The following is a 17,934-nucleotide window of genomic DNA, read 5'->3' as shown; positions in this document are numbered from 1 at the left end:
ACAACAGCGAAAGAACATGGTGGTCTTGTACGATGCGATTGGCACGTTGGCAGACAGCGTTGGCCCGGCACTCGCTCATCCCGTAAGCGTCCGTGCTCAGCAGTGTGCAGTCTGTGTGTATGTGTCTGTGTTTGTGTGAATGTACCGTTGTGAACGTACCGTTGTGTGTACTGCTTGCCACGAATGATTCCACGAGCTGGGGTTGTTGTGCCCTCCTCATGCATGTGTGATTGTGTGCATGTGTCCATGCAGGAGCTGGTGGAGCGACTGATGCCGCCACTGCTTGAACGGTATTCGCACCTCGCGGACGACGACACCGAACTGTTCGCGCTTCTCGAGGTCAGACACAATCGCACGTGGCACTGGGCGTGTTGGAGTGCACGTGTTGAAGCCAACAATGTTTCTCGCTTTGTTGCCCCCCCCCCGGCCATTCTCATCTGTGCGCGCCTCTTCTTCGTTTCCCTCCACCTGTCTGTTCGTCCCGCCCCCCACCTGCTTTGTGTCCCTGTGTGTCTGTCGTGTTGTTTGTGTCCGCTCTCACGAAATCGTGTACTCTTGGCCCTTCACCAGTGCCTGACTGCTGTTGCTGGCGCGCTCGGAGAGGCGTATCACCCGTTTGCCCCAGACATCTTCCAGCACTGTGTCAAGCTCACACAACAGACGCTCGAGCAAGCACAGGTTGGGCATGCATGAACATTCGTGTGGGCCGTCATGCTGCTCGCTAGTGGCCAGTGATGTGTGTGTGCGTGTGCGTATGCGTATGCGTGCGTGCGTGCATGCGTGTGTGTGTGTGTGCGTATGCGTATGCATTTGCGTGCGTGTGTGTGTGTGTATCCGTGTGTGTGTGTCCATGTGTCTGTTCATGCTTGTTTATTTGCATGTGCACTCCAAACACCAGTTTGCCCACCAGGACCCGAGCATTGATTATCCAAACCCAGACTTTTGTGTCGTCCCTGTCGATCACATCAGTGGTGTGTGTGTGTGTGTGTGTGTGTGTGTGTGTGTGTGTGTGTGTGTGTGTGTGTGTGTGTGTGTGTGTGTGTGTGTGTGTGCGTGCGTGCGCGCGCGCGCGCTTCTGCCGTTGTGAGTTGTTCTTGGACATTGCATGGGGGATTTCTGTGCTTCCCACGACTTTGCTGCTGAATGACGATGTGCACCCCACCCCCCACCTCGTTCAGCCATGGTTGAGGCGCTTCAGGAGCACATGGGCCCTTTGATCCAGCAGTCAAACCTCCTGGCGTTGCTCGAAGTGGCAATGACGGTACGTATGGACGTGCCTCACTTCTGCACGCTCGTGTGTGACATTGAAAGACGTGTACGAGTGGTGCACGGCGCGCTATCCGAAGTGTCACCGCTGTCGTCTTTCGTGGTGTTTGTGATGGTGCCCTCTTCATACTGATGGCACACGCACACGAGTACACACACACACACACACACACACACACGCACGCACGCACGCACGCACGCGCACACACACACGCATATTTACACGCGTGTGCACACGTTGACGTGTTCGTGACCGCGCCTTGTGCTCCATGTGCGTGCGTGCGTGGGTATGTGTTTGCAGAACGACGTGCCTGATGTGCGGCAGAGTGCGTTTGCGCTGCTGGGTGATGTGAGCAAAGCGGCGTTCTGCCTTGTCCAGCCGCACCTAGACGACGTGTTTGCGCTCATGGCGCAGAACATGAACCCGGCCGAGGTTGCGGTCTGCAACAACGTCGTCTGGTGCATCGGAGAAATCGCCATGCAGCTCAGTACGATCACATCATGTGTTTTGTGTGCGTTTCTGTGTGTCTGTCTGTCTATGTCTGTACATGTCTGTGTGTGTGTGTGTGCGCGCGTGTGCTTTCTTGGCTCGCTTTGCTTGTCAATGACCATCGTCATAGGATGTGGGCTTGGTGAACGCTCACATTCCACAAACATGCACACACACGTACATCACACACACACCACCACCACCACCACCGCCGCCGCCGCCGCCGCCGCGTGCGCCCCTCCAACGCGGGCTTGTGTGAAACAGAGGGGCAGATACAGCCGCTGCTTGAGCGCCACGACATGTGCACGACGCTGATCCAGCTTATGACACGCCCAATGACCGCCAAGACGCTGCTGGAAAACGTCGCCATCACAATTGGTCGCATCAGCATGTTCTGGCAGGATGCTCTGGCGCAGCACCTGAGCGAGTATCTGGCGCACTGGAGCATGGCACTGCGTGACATCACCGACAGCGAAGAGAAGGAGCACGCCTTCATGGGCATGTGTCATCTCGTGAAGCGCAACCCAAACGGCGCACTTCGCGTGAGTGAACCTTTGTGTGTTTTTCTGTTAACGACAGGTGGTGAAGATAGAACACCCACATTGACCCGCACGCACACGCACGCACATTCGATCTCCTTTCCTCCCTCACATCCATACATCCATCCATACACACATCCTACACCCATCCATCCATCCATCCATTCACTTATGCACGTGCGTGCAGACGTTTATTTTCTTCTGCGACGCCATCAATTCCTTCCAGACTCCATCTGACGACCTCCTCCACACGTTTCACGACGTACGTGTCCATGCTCTTTCCCTTGCGAACAACACATGATGGCGTGTGTGTTGGTCTGTCAATCATCTGCACCTGTGAAGCGCTTTTGCGCGCGCTGTTCTCACCATGTTTCGTGTGTGTGTGTGTGTGTGTGTGTGTGTGTGTGTGTGTGTGTGTGTGTGTGTGTGTGTGTGTGTGTGTGTGTGTGCGTGTGTGTGTGTGTGTGCGCGACCTCTCCTCTCCCATGTGTTTGTGTGTCAGTTATTCGACGTGAACAGCAAAGTGAATGTCGCCATATCCAAGTAGCAGTGTAATGTAATGTGTAATGTGTAATGTAACACGTCCTGTGGCGCAATGTATCGTGATGCTCTTGTGCAGCCACCACCATCATCTTGACCACATGTTGCTGTGCGTATGTATGCTGTCTGCGCGCCTCTGTTGTGACGGCTTCGTTATCTCCTTTTGAAAACAGCTCTGAGTACCACTCCCTTCAAAACAAGAGGTGTGTGTACGTTCGTTCCCCTTCCCCTCTTATTTCTTCCTGTTGTGCTGCTGCTGTTCAATACAGCATCTCAACCGCCCAGACCGAATGAAGGAAAGTGTGCACGTGTGCGGTGGCCTGGTGTGTCTAATCATAAGTTGACGTGCAGAGACAAGTTTCACCCAGGTGACACATGGTGGTGTCAACGTAAGAGCAAGCGGATATGCCGTGTGGCCAGATGGGCACATTCACGCACCATACACATGCACACATAAACACGCATGCAGGGCTGAGGGCATCAGTCTGCGTCAAAGTAAGCGTCTTGCTCGTCCCGTGCGCGTGCGGCGAGATCATCCAGGTCTGGGTTGTCGTCAACAGCGCTGTAGTCAAAGAACTCTTCATCTTCCCCGCGCAGAAACCGTTCTTGCATCATGCGAGAAAACTCCTCTCGTAGTCGCTCTCGCTCCTCGTTGCTCAGCTGTGCTCGCTCCTGGTCGCGTGCCTCCTCCGACTCGTCCCCTGCGTTGTTTGCGAGGAATCGGGTGCGAGGGATTGTGATTGTGCGTGAGAGAGTTGTGTGTGGGTATGTGAGTTGTGTTTGTGTGTGTGTGTGTGTGTGAGTTGTGTGTGTGTGTGTGTGTGTGTGTGAGTTGTGTGTGTGTGTGTGAGTTGTGTGTGTGTGTGTGTGTGTGTGAGTTGTGTTTCGTGTGATGTATGTGGGTGCGTGTGTGTTTATGTATGTGTGTACGTGTGTGTGAGTGTGTGTATGTGAGTTGTGTTTTGGTATGTTTTGATGTGTGAGTGGTGTGTGTACGTGTGTACGTGTGTACGTGTGTGAGTGTGTGAGTGTGTGAGTGAGTGCGAGTGTGAGTGCGAGTGTGTGTACGTGTGTGAGTGTGTGAGTGTGTGTGAGTTGTGTGGTTATGTATGGGTGTACGTGTGTGGCATGAGAGAAACGCAAAGTGCGTGTGCGGCAAGCTTGCTGTTGACCCCACAAAACCAGAAGCTGCCCAGGATGTGTCGACGCAACAGAACACACGTACCGAGCAGCTGCTGCTCCAATGACTGCGTGGTGGCGGCCATGGTGCTGACTGCACGTGTTGGCTGCGATGCACTCGAGGGCAGTCCGGGTATACCCTTTCCGCCATCAGCGTCAGCCTCTTCCTCCTCTTCCTCCTCTTCTTCCTCCCAGCTTGCGAGTGCCGCCTGCTGTTCCAGATGTAACCGCTCGCTGCAACATCGCAGGCCAAGGTGGGCGAACGCAAAGGGATGCAAGCACATGAATGAGGAATATGGGCCGAAAAAACCAATGTCAGTCACAGGCACACACACACACACACACACACACACACAACACGCACACACACACACACACACACACACACACACACACAACACGCACACAACACGCACACACACACACACACACTTTTTCAACATACGTTGTGCGCTGGCCGACGGTGTGGGCAAGAAGCTGATCAGACCAGCACTGGGTGACAGTTTGCACACGCTGCTCCACCTCAGCATCGCTCAAGTACCGGCCAACAAACTGATCATACAGCCAGGGGCAGCGCTCCTTCATGGCCTCCTCGGAAAAGAACGTGCCTTCTTGCAGCAGCTGCTGCATTCGTCGGTATCGCCTGCGTGTGTGGTTTGGGTGACGGGATTGGGCAATGGAGCAGCGAGGTCATGAGGCTCAGCACTTATCACGGTGTGTGTGCGTGTGTGCGCGCCAAAGGGAACGAAGAGCTGTGGGAAGAGCAACCAGAAGGGGGCGCGAACACGGGCCAGGAGTCGCACATGCACACAAGTGCACGTGTGTGCACACAAGCGCACAAGTGGGTGCACACGAACATACATACACACACACACACAAACATGACATACAAACACACACACGCACACACACATGACATACAAACAACACACAAACATGACATACACACACACATACAAACCATCCCACAAACATACACGCACACACACACAGCCACCTGTTGCGAACGGTCGTGGCACGCCGCCGTTGGTCGACTTGAAGCTTGCGCAGACCAAACTGAACAACGTAGTCGTCTGTCATGGGCTCAAAGTAGCGCAGCGCCTTTGCCGGTAGCCGCGAGCCCCAGCGCTGCAAGAAGGTCCCTGGATTCGCCTGCAGCTGCTGCAACAACGCGGCCTTCTTCTCCTCCACAGCGGGCTCGGGGTCCCCGCGCTGTTGCGAGATGACATGCACATCATCCCGCACAGCAATGGCTTCACACACACCAACAGCGTCCATTCCTCGTCCTCGTCAGCAGCAACCTTCCGCCGTCTTGATCGTAGAAATGTTGTCGAAATCTTCCGTATTTCTTCCGCACCGGCTGCAGGCACTGGGCAGTCTGCTTTCTTGCCTTGTTGCTTGTCGCTGGCTTGCTTTGCTTGGTTGGAGGTGCAGTGGGACGAGGTCATGTGGGCCGCTTACAGGCGCATCCCGCCACGCAAGCGTATCGTGTTTGGGGTAAGTACGTTGTATCATCGTGACACTTGAGATTGCGTCGCAGTGCCGGCCGGTTGTTTTTGTTGGCTGTCTCGTCAAGATCATTCGGTCATGCAGTTGGTTTGGTGTGTGCCGCTGTTCAAGGAGTGGCTCGCTGTCACACACACACGCACACACGCACACACACATACACACACACACACACACACACACACACACACACACACACACACACACACGCGCGCACGCATACACACGCGCGCGCACACACGCACTGATGCCACGTTCTCTGTTGTGCACCCTCGCTGCTGCATATGTGATGTGAAATTGCATTGTAGGTTTTTGGGATGCTGTTTGCGGTGTCGGGCATGAAGTTTTATGAGGATGACGGCTTCTTCCCAAGCTTTATGCGGCCGTCAACCAACGACGAGGCATCATCATCGCCATCAGCAACTGCAACTACACAGGCTTCTCAAGATAGCAAGACGGAGTCATGACATGAACAAGGCCAACCAAGCCGGCTGTTCCTTGCCTTGCTCTACCAGCCTGCCTTGCCTTGCCTGCGCTTCATCTGTGCATATCTCCTTGTCCCTCCGTGCAGCTTTGTATTGTAATGAACAGGCTGGGAGAACATAGCCAGCCGCTGCAGTGTACACGAATGAAGTGATTGAGACGATGGGAACAGCATTTGGCAGGTCATGTCATGTGTCACATCACACACACACACACACACACACACACACACACACACACACACACACACACACACACACACACACACACACACACACACAGAACAACAACAACAACAACAACAACAACACGACAAGAAAAAACCGCTTCTTCTGATTGCGAGGAAGAAGAAGAGCATTCACACACTCACAAGCGATCGCATCATTACAACAACACCACCAACAGCAACAGCACCGCTCACGCAGTGACCGCAGTCCGCGATGCGGGAGGCGCTGGTGGCCAGCTATGTGGTGAAGCAGGGGCAGATACACCGAGCCTGGCGAAGGCGGTGGATGTGCCTGTACAGGGATGGCGTGATTGAGTACCAGGTGGACATGGGTAGGCCGATTCGCGGGCGCATCGACATGCGGGACGTGAAGGAGATCGTGCGTGGAAAGGACTGCGCTGACAAAGCTTGGCCGCACGCGGCACCCAAGTGGCCACGCTTCTGCTCTCAAAACACCATGTTTGCCCTCATCACGGAGCACCGCACATACTACCTGTACACATTCACCCCGCGCGACGCCTTTGCGTGGATCGCCCAGCTTGAGCGCACGCAGTTTGATCTCGTCAACGAAGCAAGCAGCTGCAAACCCCGTACCTTCTCCGTCTCCATTGCAGTAAGCCACATCCCTCTACGCACGTGTGCGCGTGTCTGTGTGTATGCGTCCAGTATTTGTGTGTGTGTGTGTGTGTGTCTGTGTCTGTGTCTGTGTCTGTGTGTGTTTGTGCGTGTGTGTGTCTGTGTCTGTGTCTGTGCGTCTGTGTGTCTGTAGGTGTGTGTGTGTGTCTGCCTGTCTGTGCGTACTGTGAGTGTGAGCGTATCTTCGCCCGCCCTCTTTCTCCCGCGCTCGCGCGCGCTCTCTTCCCCTCCCCCATGTGGCTATGCCCTGCCACTTATGACGGGGGCCTTGCTCACGCCACTTGCGCTGGTGGCACAGGACGTGAAAGACGTGCGAATACCGGCGTACCTGCCAGAGGATGTGGCTCACGACATGACACTGGCACTGGAACGCCCGTCTGCGCACATCTCATGCTGTCGCGCCACATTCACCGCCACGCCTTCCATGTTGGCTACAACCATCACTGAGACCGGGTGTGTGTGTGTGTGTGTGTGTGTGTGTGTGGTGTGTTAGGGGGGGGCTTGAGTCACCAGCCTGAACTACGGCCAGGGAAGAGTGCCCACTATCCAATAACTGCAACTACCACTTACATACACGCACACTCACTCACTCACACACTCACTCACTCACTCACACACTCACTCACTCACTCACTCACTCACACACACACACACACACACACATACACTACACAAAACCACCAACTTGCGTGTGGCACAGGGTATTGCATGGCCAGGAAACCCCTGTGGACGCTGCAACCACACACGTCCTGTACCGGCGAGACTGCAGCCCCATCATGGCAGTCACGCTGACTGCGCTGGCCACAACCTTCGAAGGCATCAACTTCGCCGGCGTCCTCACTGTCACACACAAGGACCAGCCAGAGCCAATGTAAGCGCCGTGTCAATGTTGTAAGAGCCTGTGTGGGCGTCAACGAAAGGCACCTCCATTTTGCTCAGCCGCGCTCTGGTGCTCCAAGTGATGAACACCACCCTGCATTACAGCACATGCTTGACCCTCACTGCCACCGTCCTCGCCCCCTCCCCGCACCCTGATCTTGGTTCACCCCTTGCCCCTGTGCGCAGCCGCGTGTATCTCCCTGGGATGTTTACCTATGACCCTGCTGGGGCCACGGGAACCCAACACGACGAGAGGTGTGTGTGCAAATGAACTGGAATTGTCCACCGCGTGTGTGATGTGGGCGTCGTAAGGCTGCGTGTTTGGTGATTCGCCGCCATCCCTCACACACACACACACACACACACACACACACACACACACACACACACACACTGGGTTGACAGCGTGAGCGAAGAGCACGCTCGGGTGCACATGCACATCGTCGCTGCGGAGATGGCTGCGATTCTGCAACATGCCTCCCTCGAGGACATCAACAAGGTCTGTGACGCGCGCTGCGTTGTGATGTGCGAAAACGCTCTGCCTTTCATGTGTTCCGTCGACACACACCCTGACTGTGCATGCAAGCTCCCCACACCCTCACAACTCACTGTCTCTCCAACACACACGGTCACACATACACGTACACACGTCAACGAACACGCATGCACACACACACACACACACACACACACACACACACACACACACACACACACACACACACACGCTTGTCACAGCTGCACGCTTCCTTTGATTCGCTTGTGCGCGAGTGCACTGGGCGACCCCTCTTGCACATGTGGATGCACCACCAGCTCGTCTCAGCCTTCATCCACGGCAAACACCCGCAGTCGTATGCAGAATTCATTGCTGCGACAATCGCTGAGCGCCCTGCAGACCGCGGCGTGAACCTTCAGGACCCTTCGCACGCGCACACAACCGCCTACCTTGCATCGCGCACGGATAGTGATGCACAGGCGCCGCCTCAGTTCTTTGCTGCACTCGTCCACAACGTATGCACGTGTCTGATAGGTGTCACGGTTGTTGGCGAATATTATCCTGCACGTGTGCGTGTGTGTGAATGCATCCGTTGACCTACTTGCGTATGCATTTGCATATACGCGTATACGTGTACATGGTGTGCTGTATGCATGCACGTGATCATCATTCCCATCGCACGCGTCTGACGCAACCCCATCCACTGCCCTCTCCCATCTCCAAACGTTCCTCAAACCCGCCTTCCTTGCTTGTTTGCTTTGTTTGCTTTGTTTGCTTTGTTTGTTTGTTTGTTTGCTTTGTTTGTTTGTTTGTGCAGGGGATGAGGTTGGCGCAGCTGGTCGGGCTCGCCCAGTTTCGCCTGCTGCAAAGGATGGCTGAGCCTGAATCGATGGAGGAGCTCAAGTCGTGCAATCCGGCGCCGGCCGCTCTCGTCGGCGCAGACGCGTTGCGCGCAGCCCTCATGCTGTGCACCATCCACGAGGCCGAGAAGCTGCGGTGCTGCTGGCGTGTGGATCCGGCGTCCACCACACAGTCACGAACCCGTGACTCACCAACACAGGACGCAGCAACTGCAGAGAGCGAAGCCCCTGGTGATGGCAACGATGGTGACGCCAAAGCAAAGCGCGGTGGTGAAGTGGGTGGTGTTGTTGGTGCAGACAACAGCAGCGCAAAGGTCACGGTTGGCAGTGGTTCGACGATGCACGTGCGTGTGAGAGCCACTGCTTTGGAAGATGACGACGTGGTGCGTGCAGACGCCACAGTCTCGGTGAATGTGCGGCCGCAGCCCGCCACAGCAAGCAGCGAACCAGCGACAGTGGCGCCGCCTTTCCACTTGCGAGATGATGTATCTGTCTCGTTTTCACGTGAAGGCGTGCAGTGCGAAGGCATCGGCTTTGCCGGCTCCATCACCGTCCGCCGTGCTGATAATGGCCCACCGAGGTTGGTACCGTGTTGAACCCCTGTTGCGCCCGCGTCGTGGTTGAGAACCTGAACCTGTTGTTGTCTGTTGTTTGTCTGTTCGTGCTGCAGTGGCCCTACGCCTTTTGCTTGCACTGTCTTTATGGGTTGGTGCTGTAACAACAACAACCCCTCCCCCTCCCGCCATGTTACTTGGTCTACCAAGCGTCGATTGATCACAACCATGATTATGATTGTGCTCCTCAGGGTTGTGCTGGTGCCTGGTGTTCGCACATACGACATTGCAGGCAAGACTGGAGGCACACGCGCTTCAGAGAGGTGAGGCAGCAGCACTGGCACGCGTGGGATGTTGGAATCAGCACACAAACCCGGGCCATGTCACATCGCAGCACTTGCTTTGCTTTTTTCTGTTGACAGCATGTAGCTTCTCTGCGGCGCCAAAAGTCGCACACACACACGTACACACGCACACACACACACACGTACGCACACGCACGCACGCGCCCACAAATGCAAACCAACACACATGCGTGCTCACTCAAACCGCTGTCAGGGTTGGCGAGGCGGATGTCCGGTTTTTGAGCAGCGTGATCGTGTGTGAACTTGTGGCGGCCCTCCATTCCGCAACGGCAGCAGAGCTCGACGTCGTACGTGCATGTGATATATGATGAGGGTATTGGGACTGGCCGTGCTGACCCCTTGACACACACACACACACACACACTCTCTCTCTCTCACGCTCTCTCTCACATACACACACACACTCTCTCTCTCTCTCACACTCACACATACTCACACACACACACACACACACCCTCTCACACATACACACACACCGACTCACACATGTGTCCTCACGTCAACACGCGTGCATGCATGTGCTCACTTGACAGATGAGCGCTGCGTTTGCCGAGATGAACACGGCGTTTCATGGACGGCCCACACTCGCTGCTTGGCTCCACAACCAAGTCGTGCGCAGCATGTGTGGGGCTGAACACGCGACCACATCAACCCACGACACCAAAGTGACTGATGCCGAACACAGCGCCGACATGACTGAGGCTGCGTCTTACGCATTGTTTCTTCGCAGCACGCGAGATGTGTCACAGCTGTCGCCGCAAGCACATCTTACCGCTTACTTGGCCAGTTTGGACGCAGGCTCCCCACAGCCGCCACTCGCATTCCTCGCCACATGCTTCAGAGCGGTGCGTTTCGTGTGCGATCTGCGCGCAATGTGCGCGCATCGTGTGGATATTGTGTGGGTAGAATGTTTGCATCGTGTGGGTATTGTGTGCCTTGCTTCCATTCCAACCTTTTTTCGCGCACGTGCATTCTCATCAGCACACATGCGCTCACCAAATCATATGCGCGTGTGTGCGTATGCGAGACAGGAAAACTTGGGGAAGGTGCTTCCATTGGCACAAGCGAGGTTGCTGGAGACGCTGGTGCGAGAAATGGACGAGCAAGGAGAGACTGCGTAGCCGAATCATCTCCCCAGATCACGTGCGTTGACACACACACACACGCACGCACGCACGCACGCACACGCACGCACGCACACGCACGCACACATTCACACACACACACACACACACACATTCACACACACACGCACACTCCAGTTTGCCTTGTGGTTTAGATTACGCGCGTGAGTTTTCTGCTAGTGCTGCTGTTTCGTACTGTCCTTGATACAAGGAGTGATATGTATCCGACCAAGAACAATAGAGTCGTGGAGACATCCAACACATGTCCAATGTACACACGTGCAGGACACAAAGAAGTCAAGGGAGAACCCTGTACCCCATCAGAGAGTAACGGAAACACACAAAACGAGCAAGAGCAACTGCATGCGTTGACTTGCAGGCACTGCGATCTTGCCACGAGGGGCCACATCACGTTGAACCTTGCCCACAAACGACCACTTGCTTGTGTACACCAGAAGACCTGAAACACACCACACCACACACACAACACATACACGCACACACACAGAGCAGATTGTGGAGGTGTTGCTGCTCATCTGACAGTGACGACGGGCTCGCTGACGGGCATTGCAACAACGGCGGTGACAATGGGGAGCGAACGCTGCGGAGAGTACAGCTGCACTTTGATTGGACTGGACACCATCTCTTGCGTAATGCACTGCACACACACACGCACACACGCACACACACACACACACACACACACACACACACACACACACACACACACACACACACACACACACACACACACACACACACACGCACACATGCAACGTGTGACGTGGGGTGGGGCGGAAGGACGGCACAACAGGCACAGTCAGAAGAGCGCGGGGCAATATGGGGTGATAGAGAGAGGGTGTTTGGACAGGCATGACAACTATAGAGAAGACGTACACACAGAGAATATACATGGACACGCAAACACGCACACACATGTACACATACTCAAACATGCACATTATGCACGATTTGCACGTACATGCGTGCTTCGCTTCACTGACCTGAACGTTGAAGGACTCCGTGTATGTGACGCCTGGAACAAGATGTGGAATGAGGCCAGAGGGGTTCTGAATGTCATACATGCTTTCGTCCCACGTGAGCGCGAGGCGGATGTCGGACACGGCCGTCGCACTCGTGTTTTGCACAGTCACGAGCAAGCGGAATGTCGGGCCGATGCCTTGCACTGCAGCGCCAACCTGAACCACAGAAAGAAATGGAAGGAAAGCGAAAGCAAAAGCGAGAGTGTGCAAAAGTGCGTTGGTGCGTGTGGTTGGGCACACGCGTGCAAGATAGAGAGTGTGTGTGTGTGCGTGTGCGCGTGTGTGTGCGCGTGTGTGTGTCCATATCGTAAGTCTGAGCAACAGGCCAGTCGTGGGTACAGCAACAAAGAAAAAGCGTTGTGCACAAAGCACGGATTGGTACAAATCTCAAGCATCACGATAGGAACTGCACCTGGAACTTGACGTCTTCGAGAGCAGATGTCGGTGCAAGCGCAGAGGTCATTGCCTTGACGTATTTGCGGGCTGGCGTTTGCCATTCGCAACAGCAACGACGCGCATGTTGATGGGTGCGCGTGCATGCACAAACAAAAGACAGCGATGAGACAAACCGTTGAGAGATACCGTGGTGACACACGAAAGGGTGTTCGCGCTTGCACGTGTGTGCGTTTTCGTGTCCGCATGTGCAGCAATTGTCAAAAACATTACAGTGCAGCAACGCAAACAAACACACATCAAACACGAGCAAGCACACATTACGCGCGACCTACACACGATCACGCATTTGCATGGCAACATACCGACGAGGACCTGCAAGACGTAGTGGTCACGGCGAAATGCCTGATGCATCGACACGGCGTTGTCCTTCTCCCGCTGCGTCTGGTCAACATAGAGTTTGGTCTTTGTCGGCACTTTGATGCGGATGTGCTGCTCTGGTGGCGGACCTGTGCCGCAATCACGTGCGCGTGGTGGGTGTGAGTTGGGGGGGGGGGTAGATGGGAGTGGATGGTTTCAATGAAACCGAAAGAAAAGCCCCATCATGGTTGGGGGCAACGGTGTGATGTGGACACGCGTGGCGTGTGCGGAGATCGCAAGAGACGCGCTGTCTGACGGAAGAGAGGCGCTCGCTGAGTAGCAAAGCCAGGCATTGATTTGGACACCAAGAGAGACAAAACAGAAAAGGAAGATCCCACCTTTCACGCCCTTGAGCTGGTGGAACTCTGTGGCCCTTTTCAGCCGGTGCACGATGTAGTGGCCCTCCTGCGTGACCGTCACTGCATCACGTGACACATGGATGGCAGAGTGGGATCGGGGCACGCATGCGTTTGTTGGAGAGCGGTTGTGAACACGTGCGGTGTTGTGTTGTGGCGTGGCCGTGCAATGGGAAATGAAATGGCGACAGCACAGCAATTAAAACAACAATCCCTGACACACAACTTGGACAACATGGCGCAACAACAGCTGCAACAACAGCTGCAACAATTGAAGCACCAACTGAAACAACTTCGACAAGACGGGCAGATCAGAGGGCAGGACGCCATGCCGCACCGAGTACGTAGCTGTCGCGCCAGAGACGGCCGAAACGAAGCGCAGCAACACCGCTGTCGACCTTCAACGTGCTGAGCATCTCTTTGTCGCTGTACAGGCGGATCTCGCCATTCTCAAGTCCGATTAGCGTTAACTGCCGCAGAGAGGGCAAGGAGAATGGAAGAAAGCAAGGGCGATGTGACGCGCAAAGGTGAGGGAACAGGTCACACAGGCATTATGGTTATGCACAGACACAACAGCCTCACGGAGGCGTTAACATACGTGTGCACGCGCGTACATGTACATTACATTTACACATGCACACGTACACATGTAAATACACACGCATACACGCGTATGTAAACACACAAACACGCGCGCGCGCACGCATACAACGCACCCTGAGCATCTTTGGCCTGTAGACCATTGGGCTGTGCGCGGTGATGGGAGCAGGCATCTTGACCTGCCACAGACGGCGACCCTGTGCAGCGGTGGTGGATGGCGGATGGCGGGTGAGTTGTGGCGTGAGTAGAAGGGTGTGGGTATGTATCACAGTGCGCACAGAGAGAGAGAGAGAGAGAGAGAGAGAGAGAGAGAGAGAGAGAGAGAGAGAGAGAGAGAGAGAGAGAGATAGAGAGAGAGACAGAGAGAGACACACAGAGAGAGAGAGACACACAGAGAGAGAGAGACACACAGAGACAGAGAGACAGACAGACAGAGAGAGAGAGAGAGAGAGAGAGAGAGAGAGAGACAGAGAGAGAGACAGAGAGGGACAGAGACAGAGACAGAGAGAGAGACAGACAGACAGAGAGACAGACAGACAGAGAGAGAGGGGGGAGGGTATTGAACTGAACCTCAGCAGCCAACGAAACCAAACAGACACACACATGCGCACACATGTGAGCACACACATGTGAGCACACACATGCGCGCACGCACGCACACACACACACACACACACACAGGTCTTTCATACGCACGGTTCTGTGCGGACCTTTGTGCTGAAGCAGTAGAGGCAGGAGTCTGCGCAGGAGATGAGGAGCGATTTTCCGATACGGTCAATGCCAACAGCGGGCGCAGGCAGCGAAAACGAGTGATCTGCAAGCTTTCCCCTGCTTGCAGGCAAGGGCACGGCACGATTGGAGGGAGCAGAAGCATGGAGTGGATGAGTAAACAGGCCGGAGGACGATGGAATAAAGGCAGCACGTGTGGAGGGATGGAGAGGTGGGGAGGAAGCCAGGAACTGAGCATGATGGGGGTGCAGAAGGATTCGGGCACAGAGTCACATGTATGTAAAGCCACCCAGCTCCACGTCAACAAGGGTACAACGCACCCTTTGATGTGGCACACGGTGCCATCGCGTGTGCAAGCGTGGATTCTGTAGTCGGTATCCAGGGCGCCACTCGCCGTCATGCACGCAACGGGGCTGAGGAGGGGGGAGGAGTGTGGAGGTAGCGATGATGGAGGCAACAGTCGAGTGGATGAAGTGTGACAGCAGAGAGGGAGAGAGTATGTAATGCGGGATAAGCACGTGAAACGCACATACACACACATGCACACACATGCACATGAACAGTGGAGGCATGCTTGCTCACCCTGGGAGGGACACACGGACGACTGCGGCAAAGTTTGTTGGATTGAGAACAAACACCTGACCGTCCTCTGTCCCAAGAACGGGGCACGCCACCCCAGTGTCATCGCCACCAAGCTGCACATGCACGCACATGCATATAGCATTGGAGGTGCACGCAAGTGCATGCGTGTGTGTGTTTGAGAAAGAAGACAAAAACGGAGAGGTTCGTGCACGTGAGCGATTGAGCAACAACGTGTGTGTGTGTGTGTGTGTGTGTGTGTGTGTGTGTGTGTGTGTGTGTGTGTGTGTGTGTAGACCCAAGACGGGGAGGCGGTATCGTTGACAAGTGCGTCTGGGACGTACGGCCGCAACAGCTGTGTTCACAGCACGCATGCGCACCTTTGCGAGTGTGCCGACAGTTGTGATGACAGCGGGCGTGGTGGCGGGCTGCGTCTTGACCATGTTGACGAAATCCTCCCGCATCTCAGGCGGCAGCGCTGCCCCAGCACATGTCCAGGATGTGTATACGTGTGTGTGTGTGTTTTGTGTGTGTGTTTTGTGTGTGTGTGTGTGTGTGTGTGTGTGTGTGTGAATTCGAGTGAGTGGGCGGGAGTACGAAGGTGGAGCTGATGCACGGCAAGAGAGAGAAGGTGAATCGAACACCACACACACATACACACATGCACACAAGCACACACTTGGGCATGGCGTGCACACGTGTCGTGGACGTACACAGGAATTTGAGGGACCGGGGGGAGAGCTTGACGCCGTTGCCACGAAGCGTGAGCAGCGCATTCTGCAGCACATCTGCATCCACGCGCTGCCAGGGTACACAGAGATGGTGTGTGTGTGTGCGTGTGTGTGTGTGTGTGTAGCAGGTGAGCGAGTGGAGTGAGTGGCAGAAGAGATGGTACCTGAGGCAAGGACATCAAACAAACCCAGCACTGTTGATAATTGCATATCCACGTGTGTGTGCACTTGAGACACAATAGCACGCACACGTGTGACCACTGACCTCGGCGCGACGCACACCAACCCACGTCTCAAGCTCTTGCTCATCGAGCTGGGAACAGAAACATCAAGCGAATATCCCGCAAGCAATCACGCATGAATCAACGCAACAATGCTTGGCATGCAGGCGCACATGTGAGGAATACACACACACATAAAACACACGCACCGGCAAGTCCGGAAGGATGAATTTGTAGAAGGGCTTCAAGTTCTTAAACACATAAAGGGCGTTACCCGATGCCACCGCAATGGCTGTGGGCACACACACACACACACACACACACACACACACACACACACACACACACACACACACACACACACACACACACACACACACACGTGTCGCAAACAGCCAGGCTGTGAGTGAGCAATGCGGTGTGGAGACGACAAGTGTTCGCAGCAAAATCAGGCGACGGCACGAACGAAACAGGAAGCAAGGCGGAGGTGCAATGCAATTGTACCTGGTGCTGACGCCTCATCCGATGTGCGAAAAGAGATTGTGCCGCACGGAAACCCGAACAAGTGGATGGACTGGCACGCATCCACAACCCAATCGAGACGCGCGTGAACAAGGAAGCAAACTTGGCGCGGCAGCACATTGTGACACGGGATGCACGTGAACACACAACAAATCAAACATGCTTGCACACAGCCACAACAAATGTCGCCAGGTAGAAAAGCACGCTCGCAAGCACCGTGCGTACCAACGCTGTTGTACCTGCTGGAGTTCACCGCAGTTGAGGACTTGCAGCTTGGACTTTCCTTCTGCAAACTGCATGTTGGCTACAATCACCTGAAAGCAAGCAAGCACAGCAAACCAGCGATGGAGTCAGGAACGACCAACAAAGCCACACACGAGAAACACCAGCTTGACAACGGCAGTGCTTCTTCTGTGCAGCTTGTTCTGAGACTCTGGACTTACCTTGTTCTCCCCTTGGTTGTTGACATCAGCAAACGCTGGTTGTGGTAAATGTTGCGTGCGTGAGAGTGTGCGAGAGTGAGAGAGTGTGTGTTTGTGTGTGTGTGTGTTTGTGTGTGTGTTTGTGTGTGTTTGTGTTTGTGTGTGTGTGTGTTAGTGTTAGTGTGTGTGTTTGTGTGTGTGTGTGTTAGTGTGTGTGTTTGTGTGTGTGTGTGTGCGTGCGTTAGAGATGTGTCGAGGGAGCGCGACGTGAGCCACAGATGTGCCACTCTGCGTCAGGCTCGAGTCTAGAAAATACGCAGATCCAGAGATTCAATTACACGCATACACACACATGCACAAACGCAAACATGCTCACATACACATGCACAAACGCACTAACATTCACACACTCACACACACACTCACTGATGCATGAGGATGTGCAGTCCATGTCGGCGATGGGGTCGTCCACCACTTTTTGCCAAGGCTCATCCTTGACACGTTTGGTGTTCGCTGTCTTTCGGCCACCCACACCGACCCTGGAAGAGCCCTCGCCCTGGCCCACACCACCCTGCTGTGGCTGGTTGCCAACATCACCGCCATCCCCTGTGCTCTGCACGTCAGCCATCCCGAAGCACAGCACTCAAACAGGCAGGAGTGTCTGTCTGTTGGTCGGTTTTATTTTGTTTGTGTGGTGGTTGGCTGGTTTGAATATTGGCGAATATTTTCAACAAATTCTCCTCATCCGCCATCGAAGAAAAAAAAAAAACTGCTG

At 54.7% G+C, this 17,934-nt stretch overlaps 5 protein-coding genes across 5 annotated transcripts in view; 3 read left to right on the top strand and 2 right to left on the bottom strand.

Moving 5' to 3' along the window:
• The window catches only part of PTSG_00441 (uncharacterized protein), a gene marked incomplete at its 3' end in the record, with an annotated part of 7,345 nt that extends 4,503 nt beyond the window's left edge, over nucleotides 1-2,842 (top strand). The window contains exons 13-21 of the mRNA XM_004998934.1: nucleotides 8-82; nucleotides 253-339; nucleotides 571-678; nucleotides 899-971; nucleotides 1,179-1,261; nucleotides 1,568-1,754; nucleotides 2,021-2,298; nucleotides 2,483-2,557; nucleotides 2,798-2,842. Coding sequence (XP_004998991.1) covers nucleotides 8-82; nucleotides 253-339; nucleotides 571-678; nucleotides 899-971; nucleotides 1,179-1,261; nucleotides 1,568-1,754; nucleotides 2,021-2,298; nucleotides 2,483-2,557; nucleotides 2,798-2,842 — 1,011 coding nt within the window. The remainder of the gene's footprint in view (nucleotides 1-7; nucleotides 83-252; nucleotides 340-570; nucleotides 679-898; nucleotides 972-1,178; nucleotides 1,262-1,567; nucleotides 1,755-2,020; nucleotides 2,299-2,482; nucleotides 2,558-2,797) is intronic.
• A 267-nt stretch (nucleotides 2,843-3,109) lies between these two features.
• PTSG_00440 (uncharacterized protein) lies at nucleotides 3,110-5,330 on the bottom strand. Its single transcript, XM_004998933.1, has 4 exons — nucleotides 5,012-5,330; nucleotides 4,460-4,657; nucleotides 4,061-4,248; nucleotides 3,110-3,536 (listed from the first exon to the last, which is right to left on the bottom strand). Exons 1-4 carry the CDS (start codon nucleotides 5,290-5,292, stop codon nucleotides 3,316-3,318), a joined length of 888 nt encoding a protein of 295 aa, XP_004998990.1. The 5' UTR covers nucleotides 5,293-5,330; the 3' UTR covers nucleotides 3,110-3,315.
• A 130-nt stretch (nucleotides 5,331-5,460) lies between these two features.
• PTSG_11586 (uncharacterized protein) lies at nucleotides 5,461-5,987 on the top strand (the record flags this gene model as incomplete). The annotated part of the gene is made up of 2 exons (XM_004998932.1): nucleotides 5,461-5,511; nucleotides 5,829-5,987. 2 exons carry the CDS (start codon nucleotides 5,461-5,463, stop codon nucleotides 5,985-5,987), a joined length of 210 nt encoding a protein of 69 aa, XP_004998989.1.
• A 379-nt stretch (nucleotides 5,988-6,366) lies between these two features.
• PTSG_00439 (uncharacterized protein) lies at nucleotides 6,367-11,412 on the top strand. The gene is made up of 11 exons (XM_004998931.1): nucleotides 6,367-6,842; nucleotides 7,164-7,318; nucleotides 7,566-7,736; nucleotides 7,931-7,999; nucleotides 8,150-8,243; nucleotides 8,483-8,755; nucleotides 9,058-9,680; nucleotides 9,906-9,977; nucleotides 10,213-10,306; nucleotides 10,553-10,864; nucleotides 11,051-11,412. Exons 1-11 carry the CDS (start codon nucleotides 6,444-6,446, stop codon nucleotides 11,138-11,140), a joined length of 2,352 nt encoding a protein of 783 aa, XP_004998988.1. The 5' UTR covers nucleotides 6,367-6,443; the 3' UTR covers nucleotides 11,141-11,412.
• PTSG_00438 (uncharacterized protein) lies at nucleotides 11,303-17,907 on the bottom strand. Its single transcript, XM_004998930.1, has 18 exons — nucleotides 17,586-17,907; nucleotides 17,181-17,215; nucleotides 16,977-17,051; nucleotides 16,720-16,789; nucleotides 16,425-16,507; nucleotides 16,260-16,307; nucleotides 15,977-16,064; nucleotides 15,644-15,741; nucleotides 15,267-15,379; nucleotides 15,005-15,097; nucleotides 14,666-14,783; nucleotides 14,072-14,152; nucleotides 13,693-13,825; nucleotides 13,338-13,418; nucleotides 12,945-13,088; nucleotides 12,599-12,669; nucleotides 12,148-12,342; nucleotides 11,303-11,801 (listed from the first exon to the last, which is right to left on the bottom strand). The coding sequence occupies exons 1-18, from the start codon at nucleotides 17,785-17,787 to the stop codon at nucleotides 11,676-11,678; spliced, it is 1,854 nt and encodes a 617-aa protein (XP_004998987.1). The 5' UTR covers nucleotides 17,788-17,907; the 3' UTR covers nucleotides 11,303-11,675.
• Nucleotides 17,908-17,934: the final 27 nt, after the last annotated feature.

Source organism: Salpingoeca rosetta (assembly GCF_000188695.1).
Source record: "Salpingoeca rosetta unplaced genomic scaffold supercont1.1, whole genome shotgun sequence".
NCBI classification, from domain to species: Eukaryota; class Choanoflagellata; order Craspedida; family Salpingoecidae; genus Salpingoeca; species Salpingoeca rosetta.
This window is presented reverse-complemented; position numbering and strand designations above follow the sequence as displayed.

What these genes read in the sequence shown, in the direction of transcription:
- PTSG_00438 (XM_004998930.1), bottom strand. Translation starts at nt 17,787, where the DNA reads ATGGCTGACGTGCAGAGCACAGGGGATGGCGGTGATGTTGGCAACCAG. An exon ending in GGATGAGGCGTCAGCACCAG is followed by an intron (nt 16,508 to 16,719) that starts GTACAATTGCAT and finishes GTGTGCCCACAG; the next exon opens with CCATTGCGGTGGCATCGGGT. An exon ending in CCAGCTCAAGGGCGTGAAAG is followed by an intron (nt 13,089 to 13,337) that starts GTGGGATCTTCC and finishes ATTGCGGCACAG; the next exon opens with GTCCGCCACCAGAGCAGCAC.
- PTSG_00439 (XM_004998931.1), top strand. Translation starts at nt 6,444, where the DNA reads ATGCGGGAGGCGCTGGTGGCCAGCTATGTGGTGAAGCAGGGGCAGATA. An exon ending in CCTTCTCCGTCTCCATTGCA is followed by an intron (nt 6,843 to 7,163) that starts GTAAGCCACATC and finishes CTGGTGGCACAG; the next exon opens with GACGTGAAAGACGTGCGAAT. An exon ending in GCTGATAATGGCCCACCGAG is followed by an intron (nt 9,681 to 9,905) that starts GTTGGTACCGTG and finishes TGTGCTCCTCAG; the next exon opens with GGTTGTGCTGGTGCCTGGTG.
- PTSG_00440 (XM_004998933.1), bottom strand. Translation starts at nt 5,292, where the DNA reads ATGGACGCTGTTGGTGTGTGTGAAGCCATTGCTGTGCGGGATGATGTG. An exon ending in ACCGTCGGCCAGCGCACAAC is followed by an intron (nt 4,249 to 4,459) that starts GTATGTTGAAAA and finishes GCGATGTTGCAG; the next exon opens with CGAGCGGTTACATCTGGAAC. An exon ending in ATTGGAGCAGCAGCTGCTCG is followed by an intron (nt 3,537 to 4,060) that starts GTACGTGTGTTC and finishes CAAACAACGCAG; the next exon opens with GGGACGAGTCGGAGGAGGCA.